The 27,431-nt window shown below is 37.4% G+C and overlaps 1 protein-coding gene across 2 annotated transcripts in view; it reads left to right on the top strand.

Annotated features, from left to right (window-relative positions):
* LOC123566552 (cotranscriptional regulator FAM172A homolog) overlaps positions 1 to 27,431 on the top strand; it is an 81,123-nt gene that overhangs the window by 36,898 nt on the left and 16,794 nt on the right. For both annotated transcript variants that reach the window (XM_045360761.2, XM_045360763.2), the window contains 3 exons: positions 6,349 to 6,476; positions 9,951 to 10,101; positions 24,678 to 24,797. In XM_045360761.2, the coding sequence (XP_045216696.1) occupies positions 6,349 to 6,476; positions 9,951 to 10,101; positions 24,678 to 24,797 (399 nt within the window). The remainder of the gene's footprint in view (positions 1 to 6,348; positions 6,477 to 9,950; positions 10,102 to 24,677; positions 24,798 to 27,431) is intronic.

Genomic DNA, 27,431 nt, shown 5'->3' with positions numbered 1-27,431 from the left:
CCACTCAGTAGATCATCACCAAAGTTGGTCTGTAGCATCCTTGTAAAGTCCTCTCTTAAATTTGTTCAAATGGATCAGCATGATTGGTTTAAGGGGTCACCAAAGATGAAAATTGAAAAACCTTTTCACAACCTTTTCTCATGAACCAATTCATGGATAATCATCAAACTTGGTCTGTAGTATCCTTATGAGGTCTTCTCTCAGATTTTTTCAGAAGGTTGTGCTTAACTGATTTTAGGCTAAAAGTAAAAAAAAATATTTAAGTGCCTTCTTCTCGTGTACTGCTGATGGATTGTCACCAAATTTGGTATGTAGCATCCTTCTAAGGTCCTCTCCTTAATTTTTTTAAATAGTTTCGCTTGATAGATTTTAGAGGGTGACCATGCAGTGCTAAAAAGAAAAAAAATCAACATTTAACAACGTCTCATGAACTGCTTCATGGATTATCACCAAACTTTGTTTGTAGCATCCTTGTAAGGTCCTCTCTCAATTTTGTTTATATGGTTACGTTTGACTTACATTAGGGGCGCCAGAGCTAAAAATAGAAAAAACTTTAAATGACTTCTTCTCATGAACTGTCTGATGGATCATCACCAAACTTGGTCTGTAACCTCCTCATAAAATCTTCTCCTATGGTTATTAACTCCCGCCGAAGGTGGAGGGATCTAGTTTTGGCATCGTCCTTCCGTCTGTCCGGAGCCATATGTAGGAAGTGGTTTAGAATTTTTAAAACATGTTCACCACTATTGGGAAATGCGGCCTGTCAAGTTTCAGTCACATTGCCCAAGTAACACCAGAGTTATGACCCTTAGAAGTCTCTAGTGTTAACTATATAGGGTACTATAAATATGGCAATTTCTGCTTCATAACTTGTGACATATTTGACCCAACTATGACACCTAAAGTGAATTTAGATCACCGTAGTGCACACTCAATTTCATCAGGATCTCTTTAGTAACTTAAGAGTTATTGCCCTTTAATTGTTTAAAATCCACATATTTGTACATAAACTAACCAATTGGTAGAATTTCATTAAATTTCTTTCATTTTTTCCCATAAACATTTATTATCAACTTGTGAAGTTGTGTACCCACACCCAGTCACCACCACCACCACCCTGGTCACCCATCCCCCCACCCACCCAAGATTTTTTTAGCTCACCTGTCGCATAGTGACAAGGTGAGCTTTTGTGATCACCCTTCGTCCGTCGTCGGTACGTCCGTCCGTCAACAATTTCTTGTCTGCACGATAGTGGTTTCATTTATGATTTATTTTAACCAAACTTGCATGATTGGTCATGCATAGTAGATGAACCCTAACGATTTTGGGGTCACTCTGTGAAAGGTCAAGGTCACAGGGGCCCGAACATTGAAAACCATTTCCGGTCAGTAACTTGAGAACCACTTGACCCAGAATGATGAAACTTCATAGGATGATTGGTCATGCAGAGTAGATGACCCCTAACGATTTTAGGGTCACTCTGTTAAAGGTCAAGGCCACAGGGGCCTGAACATGTAAAACCATTTCCAATCAATAACTTGAGAACCTCTCGACCCAGAATGTTAAAACTTCATAGGATGATTGTTCATGCAGAGTAAATGACCCCTATTGTTTTTGGGGCCACTCCGTTAAAGGTCAAGGTCACAGGGCCCTGAACATTGATAACCAGTTCTGATCAATAACTTGAGAACCACTTGATCCAGAATGTTGAAACTTCATAGGATAATTGAACATGCAGAGTAGATGACCCCTATTGATTTTGGGGTCAGTCTGTTAAAGGTCAAGGTCACAGTGGCCTGTTCATGTAAAATCATTTTTTGGAAATAACTTGAGAACCACTTGACCTACAATGTTGAAACTTAATAGGATGATTGGACATGCAGAGTAGATGACCCCTATTTATTTTGAGGTCACTTGATCAAAGGTCAAGGTCACAGGAGCCTGAACAGTGACTTGAGAACCACTAGGCCAAAAGTGTTGAAATTTGGGGGGTGACTGGACATGCCAAGTAGATGATCCCTATTGCAGCCAACCATCGGTGTCTCTTTGACTTTTGCTCCTGACCCCTATTGACTTCTTGCCTATAGGACTTTGCATTGGGGGAGACATGCACTTTTTTACAAAAGCATTTTCTAGTTTATGATTTGATTTTAACCAAACTTGCACACAACTTGTATCACCACAAGATCTTGATTCCTTTCTTGAACTGGCCAGATTCCATCATGGGTTCCAGAGTTATGGACCCTTAAAGGTCCAAAATTTGCTATTTTGGCTTTTGCAGCCATATAGAGACTTCATTTATGGTTTGATTTGATACAAACTTCCAAAATATCTTCAACAACAATAAATCTTGAATTCCATGATGAATCTGTCAGATCCACCGTAGGTTCCAGAGTTATTTTATATCTGATTACCTCCCCTGATTGTAATCAAAATGGATTTATATCAGTAAGTACTTATAGGACTTATTGGAAATTTCATTATTGTCATTAGTTGGACTGAGACAATCAGGCTAGATAACTATGGACTGATTTTATGTCAAATTACCTCCCTTTATTTCAAATTAAAATGGGTATATCTCCGTAACTTATGAAGATACTGATCTGAAATTTCATTTATGTCAACAGATGTACTTGGACAATCAGTGAAGATACATATTGGCTGAATTTATGATAAATTACCTCATTTTATTTTTTATCTAAATGAATACACCTTAGCAGCTTCTAATGAGATTTGTTTGAAACGTTATTTTTGTCTTCCATGGTAAGAAATAGTCATATTAGATAACTCTTGATTGAACATTTATCGATATGAATACTTTACTAATATATTGTTGTATAGGCTTGTACTCTGTATCTTTTACATGCATATACCAATGCATGATTACCTCCCCTGATTTTAAAAAGATAGGATTTATCTTGGTAAATATTTATAGAACTCATTTGAAATTTCATTATTGTCGTTAGTTGGACTGAGGCAATCAGGGTAGATATCTATGGACTGATTTTATTTCAAATTACCTCCCTTTGTTTCAAATTAAAATGGGTGTATCTCAGTAACCAATGAAGATACTGATTTGAAATGTCATTTGTGCCATCAGATGGACTCGTACAATCAGGGTAGATAACTTTTGATGGAATTTATGACAAATTACCTCACTTTATTTTATGTAAACGAATATATCTCAGCAGCATCTAATGAGATTGGTTTTAAATGTTATTTAAGTCTTCCAGGGCAAGGAATAGTCATGTTAGTACAAAAATGCAGCATTTGAGCCTAGGACCCTCAAACTTGGTATGGTAATTGGCCCTGACTAGGTCAAAAGGGACTGTTACAAGAAAATGTTTATCCTGATGATATTTAATGTGTATGCCTGTGTGCTCTATGTCAAAACTTGATCATATCATTTTGAGCAATGCTACTCAGGTGAGCGATACAATGCCGTCATGGCCCTCTTGTTTTACTTTTTTTTTCTTTTTTTTTTTTTTTATCTTAAATCTAAAATATTTATCAACATGAAAAGTTGTACCCTCCACCTTGCTCCTCCACCCAGCCCCCCACCCCCCAATTTTTTTTCTTTTTTTTTTCTTATCAACTCAACGTGTGAAGTTGTAAAGCCCCCACCCCCTGTCACCACTCACATTCCAGATTTCTTACTTGATTGTGCTCTCTAAAGGACTTCTGTTCTTTTAAGTTCAAATATAATGAAATTATATGTAACATCCTACAGATTTTACTGGTTATATTTCTTTGTCATTCCTCAACACAAACCCATTTGGCGAAGGATACCAGTTCATCGAATTTGCTTGTTTGATTTGTTATGCTTGACTGATTTAAAAATCATGTGGGCACAGAATAAAAAAAAATTAAATGTCTTTCACTCATAAACCTCTTCATGGAAAGTCACCAAGCTTCGTCTGTAGTTCCCATCTAAGGTACTCTCTAGGGTAGATTTGTTCGGATGGATCTGTTTGACTAAATATAGGGACTGTCAGAGCTAAAAATAGAAAAGCCTAATAAAGACTTTCTTTTCCTGAACTGCTTGATGGTTCGTCACCAGTCTTGGTCTGTAGCATCTTTCTAAGGTCCTCACAAGATTATTATTCAGCACAGGAAGTTGTGCACTTGATGTTTTAAGTTGTCGCTCTTGACTTAGTAAAAAATTTGCATTAAAAAGGTCTTGTTAGATAGCTAGCTAGATGGATTGGACGGAGAATCGGGCAGAGGCAGGTCAGGGCAGACAGACAGTTAAAAGTATGTCATAGCTAACTAGTAAAAGTGGAGACAAAATGTATCCTGAATGACTAGTAAAAATAACAGAGAAAGCTTCGCTTGGAATATTCACATAATACTGTACAGTTGTAACTTCCGAAAACAGAACGACCTCCGGACAGACCCTAAAAGTTTGGTATTTGGAAGTTTCTGGAATTTAGAAATTCGGAAGTTTACAGGCAAAGTGGATGTGGTGTACAAGAGTTATGTTTTCTTACAGATAGGATGAAAGGGATTATTATCCTTTATAATTGTACAAGTTTATATAAAGGTAATTAATTAATTGATTAATTAGTGAATGAATGAATGAATTAATTAATTACAAACATTTAGGATAATCAAGTATGTATATTAATAAATTTCCATTTTAATTTGTATATAAAAAAATAGCATTTACTCAAACATTTTCCACTTACATTTTACTGAGTTCATCAATATGCAATTGATGTTGATAATGCATAGTTTAACCAATGTAACTGAATCAGTTAAAACACCGATCTTTCTTTCATTCTAATATTACGAATGTTTTTCACATGTAAGATATTTGATTCATCACATTTTCATAAACTGAAACAAATTAAAGTAATCACCGATTATTTCTTAATTTACTTAGGCATTAAATGATAATTGTGATTATAACGCATGTCAAAATAAACGTGCGCCACTAATAGATAAACAAAAGAACATGACATTGTTGACAACTTGCCATGGGCATTTTTGGATTAACAACATGTTAAAGACAGGTGACACTTTTAATTCAGCTAATATTTTGCTGTTCGGTTTTCAGAAGTCAACTTTAGTGTTAAAATACAAACTGTCCTTCAAAAATCGTCTGGTTTTCAGAATTTGGAAGAATGAAAAAATGGGACTTTGATGAGTTTTGTGCAGTTTTCAAAGGTTTCTGATTTTTATAAGGTCCGTTTTTCGGAAGTTCCACTGTATTACTTTGATAATGAAAATATTAAAAATTACATTTGACATAGCAAGTGGTTTATGATGGCAACCTTGGTGGTGTGGAGTTTAGGTAAATTACTTATGGAAGGTGGTAATCCATTCTGTAAGGTAGAATCCATGTAGGCAAAAGATTTAATCCCAAAACCTTTGACCTTGGGAACTGTAAAAGAACCTCTCTCATGGAACCTTGTATTGTGGCTGCGGATTAGGGACTTGTGGAGGTAAAAATAGAAAAAATTGTCATGAACCACTTGATGGATCTTTATCAAGCTTGGTCTGTAACATCATTGTAAGGTCCTCTCCCAGAGTGGTTCTGCTTGGTCCCTTTTATGGTACACCAGAGCTAAAAATAGAAAAAAATTTAATAACCTCTTATCTTGAACTTTGTTCTAACGATAAAGCATTTTTGGACCGTCACAGCAAAATAGAGAAAAAAAAGCTCCAAATAACTTGTATTTTATTGAACTTCTTAAAGTAAGTTCTTCAAACTTGGTCCTCTTCAGGTGAGTGACTTGTTATGTCTCCCACACCACTGTGTGGTGGGAGACATATTGATTTACTCCTGTCTGTCTGTCTGTCTGTCCGTCTTTCACAAATCTTGTCTGCATGCTAAGTTGAACATTTATCGTCCGATCTTCACCAAACTTGAACAAAGTGTGTTTGCCAATATGTCCTCGGCCAAGTTTGATAAACAGCCAAATCGGCCCAGGCACTTCGGAATTATGGCCCTTGAAATATTGTTTTTGATAATCAAAGCACTGAAAGTCTGATTGGGTTGTTTTTGATAAGCGAAGCACTGAAAGTCTGATTTGGAATTAAGAATATATAGGGAGTAGGGTTTACGCTTGAACATTTCTCATCCGATCTTATACTACTATTCAGATGATTAGGCAGTTGTGGGAGTCATGCGCTTTTCTCAAAAGCAGCTCTAGTTTATGTAAAATTTTATAGGAAAAAACAGTATTGTTATGTCAGTTCCACAATTGATCAATTTAAGTATCTCTGTTTATAGCATTGCAAGCTGTTGTCTATCTGCAACTTGACAAAATGCACACTTACTGTTAGGAGATTACTTCATAAGCTTGCTGTTAAAATCCATGTTTTTGTTGCATTTGTTCTAAGGTAAATGCAGAGGAGGGTGAACCTCAGTCTTTCGTGTTTATTAGTGGTGATCTATACACAAACTCAGACAAATTGATGATTCTGGTACATGGCAATGGTGTAGTGAGGGCAGGACAGTGGGCACGCAGGTAACAATTTCTTATACTGACAAGCCATATGTTAGGGCCTCTTTGCCTAAGTGACTCGTGTCACAGACTTAAATCATTTTTGCGTCACTCATGTGGGATCGAAACCTTACTTGGAATATAGAATTGTTCATGTGTTGAAGCCATCCAGCTGGCATATGGGAGGCTTGTTTTTCAACTGAGGTGCCCGTCTGTAACTGAAAAAATGCATGGAGTGGCACCTACCAATACTTTATAAATTCAGTGCATTCACTCATTTTAATTTAAGACAAAAGACGAATGTTTAGCAGTATAGTGTAGTGTAATGGAAGGATTATTTTGTTTAGTTCTATTTGAAATTGTGTAGAGCCTTCTTGTGGCGAGCTGGACATAGTCATGAATATGACTGTTTGGAGTGCGTTTACGCATGACAATGTATAGAATTTAGTAAAACATTTTGTTATAGGGGACACCTGTAACTGTAAACCTTGGTCAAAAAATGGATACGACATTATTTTTTTTTTACTTTAGCGAGTTATGCCTTTTTGTAATCATAAAGAATACTTTTAATTATCCCCCGACGAAAGTCGGAGGGATATAGTTTTGGCGTTGTCCGTCCTTTCGTCCGTCTTTCCGTCCGTCCATCCGTCCGGAGCCATATCTAGGAAATGGTTGGGAATATTTATTTAAAACTTCATATACATGTTCACCACTATGAGTTCTTGCGGCCTGTCAAGTTTCAGTCAGATTGCCCAAGTAACACCAGAGTTATGGCCCTTAGAAGTTTCTAGTGTTAACTATATAGGGTACTATAAATATGGCAATTTCTGCATCATAACTTTTGATATATTTGACCTAGAACTATGAAACTTAAACAGAATTTAGATCACCATAATGTGGTTGTGTACACACAATTTCGTTCGGATTTATTTGTAAATTAAGAGTTATTGCCCTTTAATTGTATAAAAATCCACATATTTGTACATAACAAACTTACCATTTGGTAGAATTTCATTAAATTTCTTTCATTCTTTTCCATGAACATTTATTGTAAACATGTGAAGTTGTGTACCCACACCTGGTCGCCCACTTGCCTTGATCACACCCCCCCCCCTCTCCCAACCCCCCCCCCCCCCCCCCCCCCCCAAAAAAAAAAAAAAAAAAAAAAAAAAAAATTCATTTCAAACAATCTCATATACATGTTCACCACTATGAGGTTATGGGGCCCAGCAAGTTTCAGACAGATTGCCCAAGTAACACCAGAGTTATGGCCCTTAGAAGTTTCTAGTGTTATCTATATAGGGAACTGTAGATATGGCAATTTCTGCATCATAACTTTTGATATATTTGACGTTGAACTATGAAACTTTAACAGAATTTAGAGCACTATAATGTGGTTGTGCACACACAATTTTGTATGGATTTCTTTTGTAACTTCAGAGTAATTGCCCTTTAATTGTCTAAAAATCCACATATTTGTACATAACAAACTTACCATTTGGCAGAATTTCATTTAATTTCTTTCATTCTTTTCTATGAACATTTATTATAAAAATGTGAAGTTGCGCACCCACACCTGGTCGCCCACTTGCCTTGATCACTACCCCCCCCCCCCCCAACCCCCCCCCCCCCCCCCCCCCAAACAAAAAAAAAAAAAAAAAAAAATTTCATTTCTTATTTTAGATTTTTTTCAAACCTTCCATGATTATTTATCAACATACAAGTTGTACCATTCCCCCACCTCACTCCTCCACCCAGTCATGCCCACCACTGATCATGCATCCTCTGCCTGCCCCCCACTAAACTTCATCTGTTTACCCTTTTTTTTTCATTTTTAATTTTCCATCAATATTTATAATCAACATGTGAAATTTTGTTTCCTCTCCCGTTGCCCCGTTCCCCCGCACCCCCATCCCCTAAAAAAATAAATATATATACATATATATATTTCCATTCTTTTTTTTTTCTTTTTTTTATATGTTCAAACCTTCAACATGTTAAGTTGTGACTGCACAAACCTTGCCCTCAGTCATGTTCAAGACTGATCTTACCTGTGTTCTCTAAAGGACATCATTCTGTTCTTTTATGTCAAGTTCAAATGTACATGTTAAACAGCAACACCTGCTGCCAAACCACTCAAAGACAATATTTCGTTCCAGTTAAACTTCAAGCTCATATTTTAATTAACTGCATTTAATTTTAAAAGCTAAGCTTATTACAGTAAGCATATCCCATTCAAAATAAATTCTTTAGTCAGAATCAAAGTATCATACATTTATTATGTACTCTTCAATTAAACATTTGTTTTCTGTTAAATTGATTTTGACTAATGAAATTATTTGCTTCTTATTAACATCCTTAACTTTTTGCCGGATATATTTTTTTGCCATTCCTCACCACAAACCCTTTCGGCGGGGGATACTAATTCATCGAATTTGTTTGTTATTACCTACCGTATTTTCCCGAATTAAGGCCCCCCCCTCTAATTAACGCCCCCCCCCCCCCCACCCGTTTTGGAGGGGAAAAAAGTCAACAAGAACGAAAAAAAAAATCACCGACCTCATTTTTGTAAGTCCACATAATAAGTAATTTACAGTAAGTAACCAATGTATTAAGAATTAAACACACTTTTAAACAGTCCATGTACCGTAAATCCAAAACGTTTATACTAAGTACGGTATTTATCCAATCATCAAATAGAAAATTAGACGGTAAATCCATTTTTGATTTGTTTTTGCACCACCCGCACACAAGCTTCCTGTTGACTTTAAACAAATCTGCGGCAAAGTGTTAACCTTTTCCTGGCAGTTTTAATAACTTTTAATTTAAAAGCTGACACATAAGCAGCGTGTCAAACCACTGACATTGTGTATTGCTACCCGCATGTACTAAGGAAAATATTATCGGAGTACACAGCTGTTTGGGTATGATGACGTAATGTGTAATGTCGCGAGCGTGTCACAGAATACATGAGGTACCGTATTTAAATGCATAATTTTAAGACACACTGCATTAAATTGGATGCCAAATAATTACGTTTTGGGGGAATTAAACAACACAGAAACACTTTACAGTTGGTTTGAACAATGTTTTTAAGTTTTGTAAAAAATTTCATTTTTTATTTTTTTTTACCTCAATTTTACCTCTTCGGAAAATGTAACGCCCCGGGGGCGTTTATTCGGGAAAATACGGTAGGTGTTTTCAAAAATGTACAGGTTTGTTTACTTTCTAAAGATATTTGAAAAGTTAGAAACATTTGCATACAGTTAAACTTTGTTCCCTCAAATCCAAAGTGACTGGCAACATTTGTTCAAGTTACCATAGTTTGAGCCATTGACAATATACATTTTAAAAAGATTTTGCTGGGACCTGACTGCGAGTTTGAATGAAGGGTGCTGTTAGATTGATCTGAGTTTGAATGAACGAAATCTACTGTACCGGTATTTAAGAGAATAAAATTTCATAAAGTGTTAACATTTCTGTAAATTCATTTTGCAGGCTGATAATAAATGACTGTTTGGACAGTGGTACCCAGCTACCCTACATAAAGTGGGCACGAGAAAATGGATACGCTGTTATCGTTGCTAATACAAACATAAACACTGGTGAACTTCCAAACAATAAAAAGAAGAAACCAGTCCCAATAAAGGTCAGTCAAAATATAGGTCCATGTACAAATTTTGCCTATTCTCTTATATCATTTTGATTTAAGTATTAATGTTTTACTAATTTGGCACCCTCCCTTTTTATGGGGATTGCTTTGGCCTATAACATTGAAGCTTCATAGGATCAATAGATGACCTGTATTGTTTTTGAGGTCAGTAGTTGAAAGGTCAAGGTCACAGTGACTGTTAGGAAAAATGTTTTATTAATATTTTTGAGATGTTTGAGCATATTGCCATCAAACTTCGTAGCATACTTCTCTATGGTCAGTTGATTCAAGGGGACTGACAGTTAAATTCCTAGTTAACTACAACAAGCAATTATGAGTACAAACAGCTGTTGTGTAGGCTTTTAAATAGGCTCTAACAATGGTATTGTTGAATATCTAGTTTATTAATTTTATCATTAAAATACATCTGAGGTTTATTTCTTTTGTAATTTTGAATCAGACTTTTTTCAATAGGTCTTCTTTAATCTTTAAGAAGGTCCCTTGGTTAAAAAAAAAGTGATAGCTTTTTAGCTCACCAGAGCACATTGTGACCAGTCGTTGTCTGGCGTGCGTCAACATTTTCCTTGTTAACACTCTAGAGACCACAGTTGTAATCCAAGCTTTATGAAACTTGGTCAGAATGTTTGTCTTGATGATCTCTAGGTCAGGTTTGAAACTGGGTCATGTGGTTCAAAAACTAGGTCAGTAGGCCAGATCAAAGGAAAATCTTGTTAACAATCTAGAGGCCACATTTATGACCCTATCTTCATGAAACTTGGTCAGAATGTATATCTTGATGATCTTTAGGCCAAGTTTGAATCTGGGTCATGTGGGGTCAAAAACTTGGTCACCTGGTCAAACCAAAGGAAAAGCTTGTTAACACTCAAGAGGCCACATTTATGACCCTATCTTCATGAAACTTGGTGAGAATGTTTATCTTGATGATCTTTAGGCCAAGTTTGAATCTGGGTTATGAGGGGTCAAAAACTAGGTCACTAGGCCAGATCAAAGGAAAATCTTGTTAACACGATAGAGACCAGATCAAAGGAGAATTTTTTTAACACTCTAGAGACCACATTTTAAGTTTGAAGCTCATGAAAATTGGTCAGAATGTTTGTCTTGATGACTTCTAGGTCAAGTTTAATTCTAGGGTGTGTGTCAAAAACTAGGTTGCCCGGTCAGATTAAAGGAAAAGCTTGTTAACATTCTAGAGGCCACATTTTTGACCCTGTCTTCATGAAACTTGGTCAGAATGTTTATCTTGATGATCTTTAGGCCTGGTTCAAAGGTGGGCTATATGGTGACAAAAACTAGGTCACTGGCCAGATCAAAGGAAAACCATGTTAACACTAGACCACATTTTAAGTTTGAAACTCATGAGAACTAGTCCGAATTTTTGTCCTGATTAAATCAAGGTAAAGTTCGAATATGGGACATCTGGGTTCAGAAAACTAGGTCACCCGGTCAAATCAATGAAAAATGTTGTGTATGCAATAGGGGCTGCATTTTTCATCTGATGTGCATGAAACTTGGTCAGAGTGTTCATCTCCATAAAATCTCGGATGAGTTTTTATCTCGGTCGCATGGGGTCATAAACTAGGTGACCAGGTCAAACCAAAAAAAACCTTGTTTACCCTCTAGGGGCCACATTTTTGATTCAGTCTTCCTAAAACTTGGTCAAAATATTTTGTATCATGAAGTCTTGTATGATTTTGAATCTGGGTCATGTAGGGTTAAAAACTAGGTCACTTGGTAAAATTAAAGGAAAAGCTTGTTTCCACTTTTTTGCTCCAATCTTCACAAAACTTAGTCAGAATGTTTGTTTTCATGAAATCATTGGTGGGTTCTTATCTGGGTCATGTTGGGTCAAAAACTAGGACACTTGGTCAAATCAAAGAAAATGCTTGTTTACACTCTGGCCACATTTTGGTCCAATCTTAATGAAAATTGGTATGAATATTTGTCTCCATGAAATTTCAGAAGGGTTAGTTGGGTTTAAAACTATGTCACTATGCCAAATTGAAGAAAAATCTTTTTTACACACAGGAGGCCACATTTTTGCTCCAATCTTCATGAAACTTGGTCAGGATGTTTATCCCTTGAAAACTCAGGTGTTGACACTGGGTCATGTGATGTCAAAAACTGGGTCACTAGGTCACACATGTTTACACTGTTATAGTTTGTTACTCTGGTGAGCTACCTAGGGCCAGCATGGCCCTCTTGTTAAATTTAGAGAACTTTTTAACAATATACTGCTTTATCATGGATTTCCAATCTTTGTCTTGTGAAATGACTTTAAATTCAGTCTAGTTTTAGCTCACTTGAATGCAAGGTTTAGCGTGGATGGTTGACATCCATTATTCTCACATAGATATTCTCTGAAACTACTGATCAGAATTACACCAGACTTGGTCTGTAGCATCCTGACAAGATCTGCCCTCAAACTGTTTGATCAAATTTTTCCACTTGACTGATTTTAGTGGCAGTCAGGGATGCATTTTCACTATATCTCTGTTATTACAGAAGGGATTTGTTACATGGCGACCAGTACCTGAAAGTTCCTTCGATTTAGTTTCTGTGTAACCAAATGTTCTAACGTAACTTCCTTGGATGTGTTTGTAATTGGATATCGGAGATGTCATAATGTTGCACTACCAGCTCACTGACAATTTCAACAAACGTCATAATATGAACAATCCTGTAAGGATAATACTAAAAGCAGCAAATCTGATACAAAATAACCCATGTTGCATGTTATACCAAGAAAAAACACTAAATATGTTAGGCGTTTCTCTTTTTCTTTTTACAAAAATATATTAAACAAAAGCCTTAATACGTAACAACTATAGGGGTGTGGCGGGAGGGTAAGTTAAACTTTACTGAACAATGTGTAGAAATACAGTGAAAATTTTGCACGGGATTTTTGCTTTTATATCGAACAGTTAGCCATGTTCTCAGCTCGCTACACATACACAACAGTTCTGTATTGATAAAACGGGAACCATTTTAACTCGGGGGGGGGGGGGGGGGGGGGGGGGGGGGGATAAAAGCAAATTAATCCCGATTCCTTAGCAACAGACAAACTTTATTCCTCAAGAAATAAACAAAATTATTTTAAGGAAATGATTTATACTATTACAGAAGGGATTTTTAGCTTTATTATTCAGAGAAAAGGTAGAGCTATTGGACTCGACCGTGCATCCGCATCTGCGTCCGTGTCCCAATTCGGCAAAGTTTTTATATGTAAGCTGGTATCTCAGTAACCACTTGTGGGAATGGAATTAAACTTCACAAACTTACTCACTGTGATAAAGTGACTTACATTGCACAGGTTCCATAACTCTATTTTGCTTTTTTAGCTCACCTGTCACATAGTGACAGGGTGAGCTTTTGTGATCGCCCTTCATCCATCCGTCCGTCGTCCTTGTGAACACGATAGAGACCACATTTTGTATTTGATTTTAATTAAAGTTGAGCACAGCTTGTATGGGCATAATATCTCGGTTCCTTTCGAAACCTGGCCAGATCTCATCATGGGTTCCAGAGTTATGGCCCCTTAAATGGCCAAAATTTGCCATTTTTGGCTTGTGAACATGATAGTGACCACATGTTGTGATCAGCTTTAATAAAACTTGCACACAAGTTGTATCGGCATAATATCTCGGTTCGTTTCGAAAACTGGCCACATCCCATCATGGGTTGCAGAGTTATGGCCCCTTAAAGGGCCAAAATTTGCTATTTTTGGCTTGTGAACACGATAGAGACCACATTTTGCAATCAACTTTAATCAAACTTGCACACAACTTGTATTGGCATAATATATCCGTTCCTTTCAAAAACTGGCCAGATCCCATCATGGGTTCCAGGGTTATGGCCCTTTAAAGGGCCAAAATTTGCTATTTTGGATTTTGCAGCCATATAGAGACTTAATTTACGGTTTGATTTGATACAAACTGGAAAATATCTTCAACAACAATAAATCTTGGTTTCCATGATGATACTGTCAAATTCAATCGTAAGTTTCAGAGTTATGGCCCCTGATTTACCCCTGAAAGAGCCAAAATTTGTTTATTTTTACCTTAGAAGTGACATTTTATATTTGATTTTAACCACACTTACACACAACTTAAGTCACAATAAGATTTCGGTTCCTTTCGAAAACCGGCTAGATTCCATCATGGGTTCTAGAGTTGCTGCCCCTGAAAGTGGCAAAATTTTCTATTGATTTCTAGGCCAAGTTTGAAACTTGGTTATATGGGGTCAGAAACTAGGTCGTCAGGTCAAATCAACTCTTGTTCATTTGATGTGCATGAAACTTGGTCAGAGTGTTTGTCTGCATGAAATTGTATGAATTTTTATCTGGGTCATGTGGGGTCAAAAACTAGGTCACAAGGTCAAATCAAAGAATAAGCTTGTTTACACCCTAGGGGGCACATTTTTAGCTCACCTGTCACAAAGTGACAAGGTGAGCTTTTGTGATCGCGCGGTGTCCGTCGTGCGTGCGTGCGTCCGTCCGTCCGTAAACTTTTTGCTTGTGACCACTCTAGAGGTCACATTTTTCATGGGATCTTTATGAAAGTTGGTCAGAATGTTCATCTTGATGATATCTAGGTCAAGTTTGAAACTGGGTCACGTGCCTTCAAAAACTAGGTCAGTAGGTCTAAAAATAGAAAAACCTTGTGACCTCTCTAGAGGCCATATATTTCACAAGATCTTCATGAAAATTGGTCAGAATGTTCACCTTGATGATATCTAGGTCAAGTTTGAAACTGGGTCACGTGCCTTCAAAAACTAGGTCAGTAGGTCTAAAAATAGAAAAACCTTGTGACCTCTCTAGAGGCCATATATTTCACAAGATCTTCATGAAAATTGGTCAGAACGTTCATCTTGATGATATCTAGGTCAAGTTCGAAACTGGGTCACGTGCCTTCAAAAACTAGGTCAGTAGGTCAAATAATAGAAAAACCTTCTGACCTCTCTAAAGGCCACATTTTTCATGGGATCTGTATGAAAGTTGATCTGAATGTTCATGTTGATGATATCTAGGTCTAGTTCGAAACTGGGTCACGTGCCCTCAAAAACTAGGTCAGTAGGTCTAACAAGAGGACCATGATGGTCCTGAATCGCTCACCTGTCCCCACATGACCCAGTTTTAAACCGAGTATGATGTCGTTTTTTTCTATTATTTGATATTGTGACCTAGTTTTTGAGCTCATGTGACCCAGTGTTGAATCTGATCTAGATATCATCAAGATAAAAATTCTAACCAATTTTCATGAAGATCCACTGAAAAATATGGCCTCTAGAGAGGTCACAAGATTTTTTTATTATTTGACCTACTGACTTAGTTATTGAAGGCACGTGACCCAGTTTCGAACAAGACCTTTGATATCATCAAGGTGAACATTCTGACCAATTTTCATGAAGATCCATTCAAAAGTATGGCCTCTAGAGAGGTCACAAGGTTTTTTCTATTTTTAGACCTACTGACCTAGTTTTTGACCGCAGTTGACCCAGTTTCAAACCTGACCTAGATATCATCAAGATGAACATTCAGACCAATTTCATATAGTTCCCATGAAAAATATGGCCTCTAGAGAGGTCACAAGGCTTTTTAGTTATTTGACCTACTGACCTAGTTATTAAAAACACGTGACCAAGTTTCGAACAAGACCTAGATATCATCAAGGTGAACATTCTGACTTATTTTCATGAAGATCCGTTGAAAAGTATGGCCTCTAGAGAGGTCACAAGGTTTTTCTATTTTAGACCTACTGACCTAGTTTTTGACCGCAGTTGAACAAGTTTCGAACTTGACCTAGATATCATCAAGATAAAAATTCTGACCAATTTTCATACAGATCCATGAAAAATATGGCCTCTAGAAAGGTCACAAGGTTTTTTTGTTATTTGACCTACTGACCTAGTTATTGAAGGCACGTGACCCAGTTTCGAAACTGACCTAGATATCATCAAGGTGAATGTTCTGACCAATTTTCATGAAGATCCATTCACAAGTATGGCCTCTAGAGAGGTCACAAGGTTTTTCTATTTTTAGACCTACTGACCTAGTTTTTGACCGCAGTTGACCCAGTTTCGAACTTGACCTAGATATCATCAAGATGAACATTCTGACCAACTTTCATACAGATCCCATGAAAAATATGGCCTCTAGAGAGGTCACAATGTTTTTTTATTATTTGACCTACTGACCTAGTTTTTGATGGCACGTGACCCAGTTTAGAACTTGACCTAGATATCATCAAGATGAACATTCTGAATAACTTTCGTGAAGATCCCATGAAAAATATGGCCCCTTTGAGAGGTCACAAGGTTTTTTTATTATTTGACCCTACTGACCTACTTTTTGTCCCCAGTTGACCCAGTTTCGAATTGACCTGATATCATCAAGGTGAACATTCTGACCAACTTTCATACGATCCCATGAAAATATGGCCTCTAGAGAGTCACAAGGTTTTTTTATTATTTGACCTACTGACCTTTGTTTTTGATCGCAGTTGACCCCAGTTTCGAACTTGACCTGATATCATCAAGATAAACATTCTGACCAACTTTCATACCGATCCCCTGAAAAATTGGCCTCTAGGAAAGGTTTACAAGGTTTTTTTATTATTTGACCTACTGACCTAGTTTTTTTATCGCAGTTGACCCAGTTTCGAACTTGACCTAGATATCTCAAGATAACATTCTGACCAACTTTCATAAAGATCCCATGAAAAATGTGACCTCTAGAGTGGTCACAAGCAAAAGTTTACGCACGCACGGACGCACGCACGGACGCACGCACGCACGGACGACGGACGACGGACGCTGCGTGATCACAAAAGCTCACATTGTCACTTTGTGACATGTGAGCTAAAAATGGAAAAACCTTGTGACCTCTCTAGAGGCCGTATATTTCATGAGATCTTCATGAAAATTGGTCAGAATGTTTACCATGATGATATCTAGGTCAAGTTCGAAATAGGGTCACGTGCCCTCAAAAACTAGGTCAGTAGGTCAAATAATAGAAAAACCTTGTGACCTCTCTAGAGGCCATATTTTTCATGGAATCTGTATGAAAGTTGGTCTGAATGTTCATCTTGATGATATCTAGGTCTTTTTTGAAAGTGGGTCACGTGCCATCAAAAACTAGGTCAGTAGGTCAAATAATAGAAAAACCTTGTGACCTCTCTAAAGGCCATATTTTTCATGGGATCTGTATGAAAGTTGGTCTGAATATTCATCTTGATGATATCTAGGTCAAGTTCGAAACAGGGTCATGTGCAATCAAAAACTAGGTCAGTAGGTCTAAAAATAGAAAAACCTTGTGACCTCTCTAGAGGCCATACTTGTGAATGGATCTCCATAAAAATTGGTCAGAATGTTCACCTTGATGATATCTAGGTCAAGTTTGAAAACTGGGTCACGTGCCTTAAAAAACTAGGTCAGTAGGTCAAATAATAAAAAAAACCTTGTGACCTCTCTGGGAGGCCATACTTTTCATGGGATCTGTATGAAAGTTGGTCTGAATGTTCATCTTGATGATATCTAGGTCAAGTTTGAAACTGGGTAAAACTGCGGTCAAAAAAAAGGTCAGTAGGTCTAAAATTAGAAAAATCTTTTGACCTCTATAAGAGCCATATTTTTCAATGAATCTTCATGAAAATTAAATCTGAATGTTCACCTTGATGATATCTAGGTCAATTTCGAAACTGGGTCACGTGCGGTCAAAAACTAGGCCAGTAGGTATAAAAATAGAAAAACCTTGTGACCTCTCTAGAGGCCATATTTGTCATGAGATCTTCATGACAATTAATGAGAATGTTCAGCAAGATGATATCTAGATCAGGTTCGTAACTGGGTCATGTGCGGTCAAAAACTAGGTCAGTAGGTCGAAAAATAGAAAAACCTTGTGACCTCTCTAGAGGCCATATTTTTCACGAGATCTTCATGAAAATTGGTGAAATTGTTCACCTTGATGATATCTAGGTCAAGTTTAAAAGTGGGTCACGTGCCTTCAAAAACTAGGTCATTAGGTCAAATAATAGAAAAACCTTGTGACCTCTCGAGAGGTCATATTTTTCAATGGATCTTCATGAAAATTGGTCAGAATTTTTTATCTTGATGATATCTAGGTCACATATGCTCAAAAACTAGGTCACTATGTCAAATAATAGAAATTAAGACGTCATACTCAGTTCAACACTGGGTCATGTGGGTATAGGTGAGCGATTCAGGACCATCATGGTCCTCTTGTTAAATTTGTCTTCATAAAATTTGGTCAGAATGTTTGTTATCATGAAGTCTTGGATGATTTCAAATCTGGGTCACGCGGGGTCAAAAACTAGGTCACTAGGTCAAATCATAAAAAAAGCTTGTATATACTCTAGAGGCCACTTTTTTGCTCCAATCTTCCCAAAACTTTGTCAGAATGTTTGTTTTCATGAAATTTTGGTCAAGTTCGCATCTGGGTCATGTGGGGTAAAAAACTAGGTAACTTGGTCAAATCAAAGAAGATGCTTCATTACACTCGAGAGGCCACGTTTTTTGGTCCAGTCTTAATAAAAATTGGTCAGAATATTTGTCTCCATGAAAGCACTAAGTAAAACATGTTTACACTGTTATGGTGTGTTACACAGGTGAGCGAACTAGGGCCATCTTGGCCCTCTTGTTTACAAAATTATGCCCCTTTTTCAACTTAGAAATTTTTGTACCCCCCCCCCCCCCCGACAACAAAGTTGTAAGGGGGGGTATACTGGTTTCAGGTTGTCTGTCTGTCAGTCCGTCTGTCCGTAGACACAATCTTGTGCGCACCATCTCTCCTCATCCCCTTGACACATTTTAATGAAACTTCACACAAGTGATCAGTAACAACAGTAGTTGTGCATGGGGCATGTTAGGTTCTTTCAGAATAAAAAATTGCAGAGTTATGGGACTTTGTTTTTTGTTACTATCCTATATACATAGACACAATCTTGTGCGCACCATCTCTCCTCATCCCCTTGACACAATTTAATGAAACTTTACACAGGTGATCAGTAACAACAGTAGTTGTGCATGGGGCATGTTAGGTTCTTTCAACAACAAAAATTGCAGAGTTATGGGACTTTGTTTTTTGTTAACATACTATGTACATACAGTCTGCATATGCAATCTTGTGCACGCCTAATCTTCCGAACCCTTGCACACAATTTAATGAAACTTCACACAAGTGATCAGTACCAACCCTAGTTGTGCATGGTGCATGTTACGTTCTTTTAGATAAATATTCTGCATAGTTATGGGACTTTGTTTTTTGTTACTATACTGTATACATACAGTCTATATACATACAGTCCACATAATTATGCAATCTTGTGTGCATCAAATTGCAATGTACTGTGTCATCATTCATCACTTTTAGTGATAGCTCTAGTTGGTTAAGATTTTGTATGTAAGCTTGTATCTAAGGCCTGTACTGGTTCTTCCCATGAAAGACGGCTTAGCGTGTATAGGTGCTATACACTGGGCATGTTAAAGAACCAGACTGTCTATTCGCAAAGACCTAGGCTAAGTTAGCCGGACAGGCCTGTATCTAAAAAGGATTTCTCTCTATCTGTACTTGGGGCTTATCTCACTCTGTCCTTCTGGTCAGATCATTCTGTGTCTGTATTAGTAGAGGATCAATGTTGTGCCCTGTGTGGCTGCGTTTGCTATATGTAAAGCGCTTTTGAACGTGTCTATCTTGAAAAGGGTGCTATATGTATCTGGTATAATAATAATAATAATAATGGTATAATAATAATAATAATAATAATAAATAATAATAATAATAATAAATACCCACTAATAGAAATGGTTAGAAACTTCACACACTTGCAATGCACAGGTTCCATAACTCTACTTTGCATTTTTAGCTCACATGAGCCAAAGGGTCAGGGTGAGCTATTGTGATCACTCACCATCCGGTGTCCATCGTCTGTTGTCCGTCCGTAAAATTTTACTTTAAATGACATCTCCTCATAAACCGCTAGGCCAATTTCATCCAAGCTTCACAGGAATGTTCCTTGGGTGAAGCTCTACAAAATTTGTTCAAAGAATTGAATTCCATGCGGAACTCTGGTAGCCATTGCAACCGAAAGGAAAAACTTTAAAAATCTACTTCTCAAAAACCAGAAGTCCTAGAGCTTAGATATTTGGTGTGAAGCATTGCCTAGTGGACCTCTACCAAATTTTTAGCTCACCTGTCACGAAGTGACAAGGTGAGCTTTTGTGATCGCGCAGCGTCCGTCGTCCGTCGTCCGTCCGTCCCGTCCGTGCGTAAACTTTTGCTTGTGACCACTCTAGAGGTCACATTTTTCATCGAATCTTTATGAAAATTGGTCAGAATGTTCACCTTGATGATATCTAGGTCAAGTTCGAAACTGGGTCACGTGCGGTCAAAAACTAGGTCAGTAGGTCTAAAAATAGAAAAACCTTGTGACCTCTCTAGAGGCCATATATTTCACAAGATCTTCATGAAAATTGGTCAGAATGTTCACCTTGATGATATCTAGGTCAAGTTTGAAACTGGGTTACGTGCCACCAAAAACTAGGTCAGTAGGTCAAATAATAGAAAAACCTTGTGACCACTCTATAGGTCACATTTTTCATGGGGTCTTTATGAAAATTGGTCAGAATGTTCACTTTGATGATATCTAGGTCAAGTTCGAAACTGGGTCATGTGCGGTCAAAAACTAGGTCAGTAGGTCTAAAAATAGAAAAACCTTGTGACCTCTCTAGAGGCCATATATTTCACAAGATCTTCATGAAAATTGGTCAGAATGTTCACCTTGATAATATCTAGGTCAATTTCGAAACTGGGTTACGTGCTGTCAAATCTAGGTCAGTAGGTCAAATAATAGAAAAACCTTGTGACCACTTTAGAGGTCGCATTTTTCATGGGGTCTTTATGAAAATTGGTCAGAATGTTCACCTTGATGATATCTAGGTCAAGTTCGAAACTGGGTCACGTGCCGTCAAAAACTAGGTCAGTAGGTCAAATAATAGAAAAACCTTGTGACCTCCCTAAAGGCCATATTTTTCATGGGATCTGTATGAAAGTTGGTCTGAATGTTCACCTTGATGATATCTAGGGCAAGTTTGAAACTGGGTCACGTGCGGTCAAAAACTAGGTCAGTAGGTCTAAAAATAGAAAAACCTTGTGACCTCTTTAGAGGCCATACTTTTGAATGGATCTTCATAAAAATTGGTCAGAATGTTCATCCTGATGATATCTAGGTCAAATTCGAAACTGGTTCACTTGCCCTCTAAAAGTAGGTCAGTAGGTCAAATAATGAAAAACCCTTGTGACCTCTCTAGAGGCCATATTTTTTTATGGGATATGTATGAAAGTTGGTCTGACTGTTCATCTTGATGATATATAGGTCAAGTTTGAAACTGGGTCAGCTGCGGTCAAAAACTAGGTCAGTAGGTCTAAAATTAGAAAATTCTTTTGACCTCTCTAGAGGCCATATTTTTCAATAGATCTTCATGAAAATTGGTCTGAATGTTCACCTTGATGGTATCTAGGTCAGTTTCGAAACTGGGTCAAATGTGGTCAAAAACTAGGCCAGTAGGTATAAAAATAGAAAAACCTTGTGACCTCTATCGAGGCCATATATTTCATGAGATCTTCATGAAAATTAGTGAGAATGTTCACCTTGATGATATCTAGGTCAAGTTCAAAACAGGGTCAGGTACCTTTGAAAACTAGGTCAGTAGGTCAAATAATAGAAAAATCTTGTGACCTCTCTAGAGGCCATATTTTTCAGTGGATCTTCATGAAAATTGGTCAGAATTTTTATCTTGATGATATCTAGATCAGATTCAAAACTGGGTCACGTGAGCTCAAAAACTAGGTCACTATATCAAATAATAGAAAAAACGACGTCATACTCAAAACTGGGTCATGTGGGAACAGGTGAGCGATTCAGGACCATCATGGTCCTCTTGTTTCAAATCATGACCCATTTTGACCCCGCCCGAATGGTCATATGATTTTACATAGGAAAATCTTAAAAAATCTTCTTCTCAAAAACCAGAAGACCTAGAACTTAGATACTTGACATGTAGCATTGCCTAGTGGACCTCCACTAAAGTTGTTCAAAGCATGACCCCGGGGTCAAAATTGACCCCGCCCCAGGTGTCACTTGATTTTACATAGATTTCTATAGGAAAATCTTCAAATTTTTTTTTTAAAAAATCCCAGAAGGCCTAGAGCTTAGATATTTGACATGTAGCGTTGCCTAGTCACTGGGCCTCTACAAAATTTATTCAAATCATAACCCCCGGGGTCAAAATTGACCCAGCCCCAGGGGTCACTTGATTTTACATAGGAAAATCTTCAAAAATTTTCTAAAAATAAACCAGAAGGCCTAGCTCTTAGATATTTGACATATAGCATTGCCTAGTAGACTTCTACAAAATTTGTTCAAATCATGACCCCTGGGGTCAAATTGACCCCATGGGGTTACTTGATTGTACATGGAAAAATCTTCAAAATTTTCTAAAAATAAACCAGAAGGCCTAGAGCTTAGATATTTGACATGTAGCATTGTCTAGTGGACCTCTGCAAAATTTGTTCAAATCTTGATGCCCCAGCGTCAAATTGACCCAGCCCCATATTATGCCATATTTTTCAATGGATCTTCATGAAAATTGGTCAGAATGTTTACCGTGATGATACCTAGGTCAAGTTCGAAAGTGGGTCACATGTGGTCAAAAACTAGGTCAGTAGGTCTAAAAATAGAAAAACCTTGTGACCTCTCTAGAGGCCATACTTTTCATGAGATCTTCATGAAAATTGGTGAGAATGTTCACCTTGATGATATCTAGGTCAAGTTTGAAACTGGGTCACGTGCCTTCAAAAACTAGGTCATTAGGTCAGATAATAGAAAAACCTTGTGACCTCTCTAGAGGCCATACTTTTCATGAGATCTTCATGAAAATTGGTGAGAATGTTCACCTTGATTATGTCTAGGTCAAGTTCGAAACTGGGTCACGTGCCTTAAAAAACTAGGTCATTAGGTCAAATAATGGAAAAACCTTGTGACCTCTCTAGAGGCCATATTTTTCAATGGATCTTCATGAAAATTGGTCAGAATTTTTATCTCGATGATATCTAGGTCAAGTTCAAAACTGGGTCACATGAGCTCAAAAACTAGGTCACTATGTCAAATAATAGAAAAAACGACGTCATACTCAGTTCAAAACTGGGTCATGTGGGGACAGGTGAGCAATTCAGGACCATCATGGTCCTCTTGTTTGACCTACATTCATTCAATTGACAAGGCTGTTGAATAGTCGAGCATTGCTGTCCTCCAACAGCTCTTGTATTCAAACTTATTACAATTGTTAAACATCATCACCCACATCATATGACACAAGGGTCATAACTCTGGTGCCAATATTTTCATGAATTATGCCCCCTTTTTAGTTTTTACATAAAGTTTCAGGTTCAAGTTGAGCTTCTGCTCTTATAATCTTACTTATTTGATTCAAACTTCAAATAGTTGCTCCACATTATTAGCCACATGATATGACACAATGTCATGGTGCATTACTTTTGCAGAAATTTTCCATGAATTATGTCCCTTTTATACTTATTTAATGGTTTGATACACTTCTCTATCTCTTTTATAACTAAACACATTTGACTCAGGCTTAAGCTTTATCCAATATCTCCATTCACATTGGAGTAATTAAACACTCCAGTGACAGCTCCAGCTTTCTCAGATGTGCCCAGTTTCACTATCCAGCATCGATATAGCCAAGCGTGCTGTCCCCTGCGACAGCTCTTGTTCATTTAACTTCGTATGTAAGCATCCTTGTATGGTCCTCTCTAAAATTTGTTCTAATTGTTTAGAGTGGCCTCTTTTATGGCTCACCAGAGCTGAAAACAGAAAAGACATTTAATTAACTTCTTCTCATGAGCCAGATGATGGATCTTGACCAATGGCGGTCTGTAGCATCCTTCTAAAGTTTTTTCTCAAGATTTTTTTCAGAATTTTCTGTTTGGCTCCTTTAAGAGGCTATCAGAGCTAAAAATAGTATAACAACTTTACACAAACTATTTCATGGATCTTCATCTGACTTGGTTTGTAGAATCCCTGTAAGACCCTCCCTCATATTTGTATATGTGGTACAGCTTGGCTCCTTTTAGGGGCTGCCAGAGCTAAAAATAGAAAAATCTATGAAGGACTTCTTCTCATGAACTGCATGACAGATCATTACAAAATTTAGCCTCTATAACTTGTTCAAATGATTCCACCACTTTTAGGAGCTGCCAAAGTAAAAAATATACAAAAGAAATGTTAAATAACTTAAATGAATTATTTGATTGATCTTCATCAAACTTGGTCTGAAACAGGTTTAAAGGTCATGGTCAGCCTCAGATAAGTGACTAATAGGCTCATTTGGGCCTATTGTAGATATTAAAGTACTTTCCTTTTTCACCATAAGATATGCATCGTGAAGTAATCAAGGTATCTTGTAAAAGCCCCATGACAACCCCACTCATTATGATCCTTTTCTTTTTTTCCAAAATTTAGGGTAACGCTACTCCAGAGGAACACATGGAGTCATTGTGGAGAGAATTCGTCCAGAGGTGTTCAGTTAAACATATTGCTATTGTTGCACACAGTTATGGTGGTGTTTGTACACTGGAACTGGTAAGAATTGTAACAGACTATGCACATCATGTGATAAGATTTAGTTATAATAGATGTAAAAATGTTATATCTCTACTTTGTTTTGGGAACTAACTTGGAATCTCTCCCTGTCCCATCCTGAATTGTTTTCCTTGTATGTTTTGCAAACCATAGGTTTTAAGGCTCATCAGACAAAGTCACATACCAAGTCCTATAATGACTTTTTTTGCAGAATTGTTGGCCATATAATTATCCATCACTGAAGGCAGAGGAATATAATGTTAGCATCCTCTGTCTTTCTGTCTGTCTGTCTCTGAGTCCACCTGCCTAGAACCATATCAATATCTAGAAAATTGTTTCTGATTAATAACTTCAGTAAGGAATAGGGTATTGTGTCGAATGTGGGAATTTAGGAAGCTTGCATGGAGGCCATGGTTTTAGATGTATTTTGAATATTTTGGGTTGCTTAGGTCAAGGTCAAGATCATTGCTACTGAAAATAGAAAAGTGGTTTTCTCACGATAACTTCATTTGGAATTAGGTAAGCAGATCAAACCTGGTAAATAGGTAGCTTTCACAGATTTTTTTTTGTTTCATTTTAGGAGTCTGGGTCAAGGTCATTGTTACTAAATATTAAAAAGTGGTTTTCTATCAATAATTCGTCATGAGTAGCTTCCAAAAAGACTGAAAATCATTTTCATTAAATGCTTTTTGTAGGCAGAGAATGCCTCTTCAAGGGTGAAACCTTTACCTATTCTGCGGAGATACCAGTTGCCTTTGACTGAGCTTCAAACAGCTTTTAAGATCTTAATGTTTCTGTAATGGTCAAGCTGACTGCCACTCAGCCAGGTGGTCTTAGGCTGCAGTCACATTGTGGTTAAGGCTGAATCTTATCATGACACCTATACTAGTTTTCCAGGACTCTGGAGTGGTTGAAATAAGCTTGAAGATTCCATCCCAATCAAGCTAAAATATATCAATATAAATGAAAGTAAACTAAAGTAAACTCAGATAAATATAACTCTGCTATTTATTTTGACAGCATTGTTCCGCTTTTTGTTCTCTGTCTTTCTCAAAGAAAAAAGGGGGACATTGAAATGGGCAGCTAACCTACATCCATCTGACCTTCCTTCTTTTTGACTGGCTGTCCAGCCATCACACTTTGTTTCTGGTCCATAACTCAGCCATCCTTCAGGGGATTTTGAAATGTTCCCCATAAAAATGAGACAATATGTCCTATGTAGGACCCAGACCTCTAACTCCAAGGTCAATGTAACAACTTGAGATCAAAGTTTAAGGTCTGTTTTATGTCTGGGCAGTACCTGTAATTTTTTGTGTCTCAAAAGGTATTTGTCTTAGAGTCATGAAACTATAGAGGAATGTTATTGAGCATCTGAAGTAATGTACCAGACCAGTGGATTTACTTTGGATTAACCCCCCTCCTTCCTCACACATCTTCCCAAATTAAAATGTTTTGTTACTCTTTCAGTTTCTTTTATGTTGTATCTTGTGCTTCTTGTTGCCTTGAAGTGTCCCTACCCTCTCTAAGGTAATATGAAAGTTATTTAGTTTTGCATTGTCAACATGTAACATATGACCATACAGTGACCAGAAAGTTAGGGCACCTGTGTAAGATGGGCACACATCTTTTCTTAATTTTTCATATTTTTAGCTCATGCTAAAGATCAGTTATTTTTATCACTCACCATCCGTCATATCAACATTTTGTTCAGATCACGTCTCTCAAATGTCTGAGCCTTACTTTATCGGGACCTAAGAAAAACGAATACAGACTGAGTATCATATATATAGTATCATGTGTGCTGGTATTTCATAGAAAAGTTTTTCAAATATTTTTTACACATTTTTTCATCTTTGTTTGATAAATGGTTCAACATTTATTGAAAAAACTCGGCTTGATGTAAGCATGAATATAAGATTTAGTGTGGTCATCAATATGTTTGTACATATATGTCAAATTTTGTCACAATTTCATTTTTGCAGACACATCAGACACTTATTATGTCTCCCCCCGCCCCCTCTGGGGGAGACATATTGTTTTTGCCCTGTCCGTCCGTACGTCACACTTCATTTCCAATCAATAACTGGAGAACCATTTGATCTAGAACCTTCAAACTTCATAGTGTTGTAGGGCTGCTGGAGTAGACGACCCCTATTGTTTTTGGGGTCACTCCGTCAAAGGTCAATGTCACAGGGGCCTGAACATTGAAAACCATTTCCAATCAATAACTAGAGAACCACTTGACCCAGAATGTTGAAACTTCATAGGATGATTGGTCATGTAGAGTAGATGACCCCTATTGATTTTGGGGTCACTCTGTTAAAGGTCAAGGTCACAGGGGCCTGAACATTGAAAACCATTTCCGGTCAGTAACTTGAGAACCACTTGACCCAGAATGTTGAAACTTAATAGGATGATTGGTCATGCAGAGTAGATGACCCCTATCGATTTTGGGGTCACTCTGTTAAAGGTCAAGGTCACAGGGGCCTGAACATTGAAAACCATTTCCGGTCAGTAACTTGAGAACCACTTGACCCAGAATGTTGAAACTTAATAGGATGATTGGCCATGCAGAGTAGATGACCCCTATCGATTTTGGGTAACTCTGTTAAAGGTCAAGGTCACAGGGGCCTG

This window comes from Mercenaria mercenaria, chromosome 8 (genome assembly GCF_021730395.1).
Source record: "Mercenaria mercenaria strain notata chromosome 8, MADL_Memer_1, whole genome shotgun sequence".
NCBI lineage: Eukaryota > Metazoa > Mollusca > Bivalvia > Venerida > Veneridae > Mercenaria > Mercenaria mercenaria.
The sequence above is the reverse complement of the archived record's forward strand: the minus strand, read 5'-3'. Positions and strand labels throughout refer to the sequence as shown.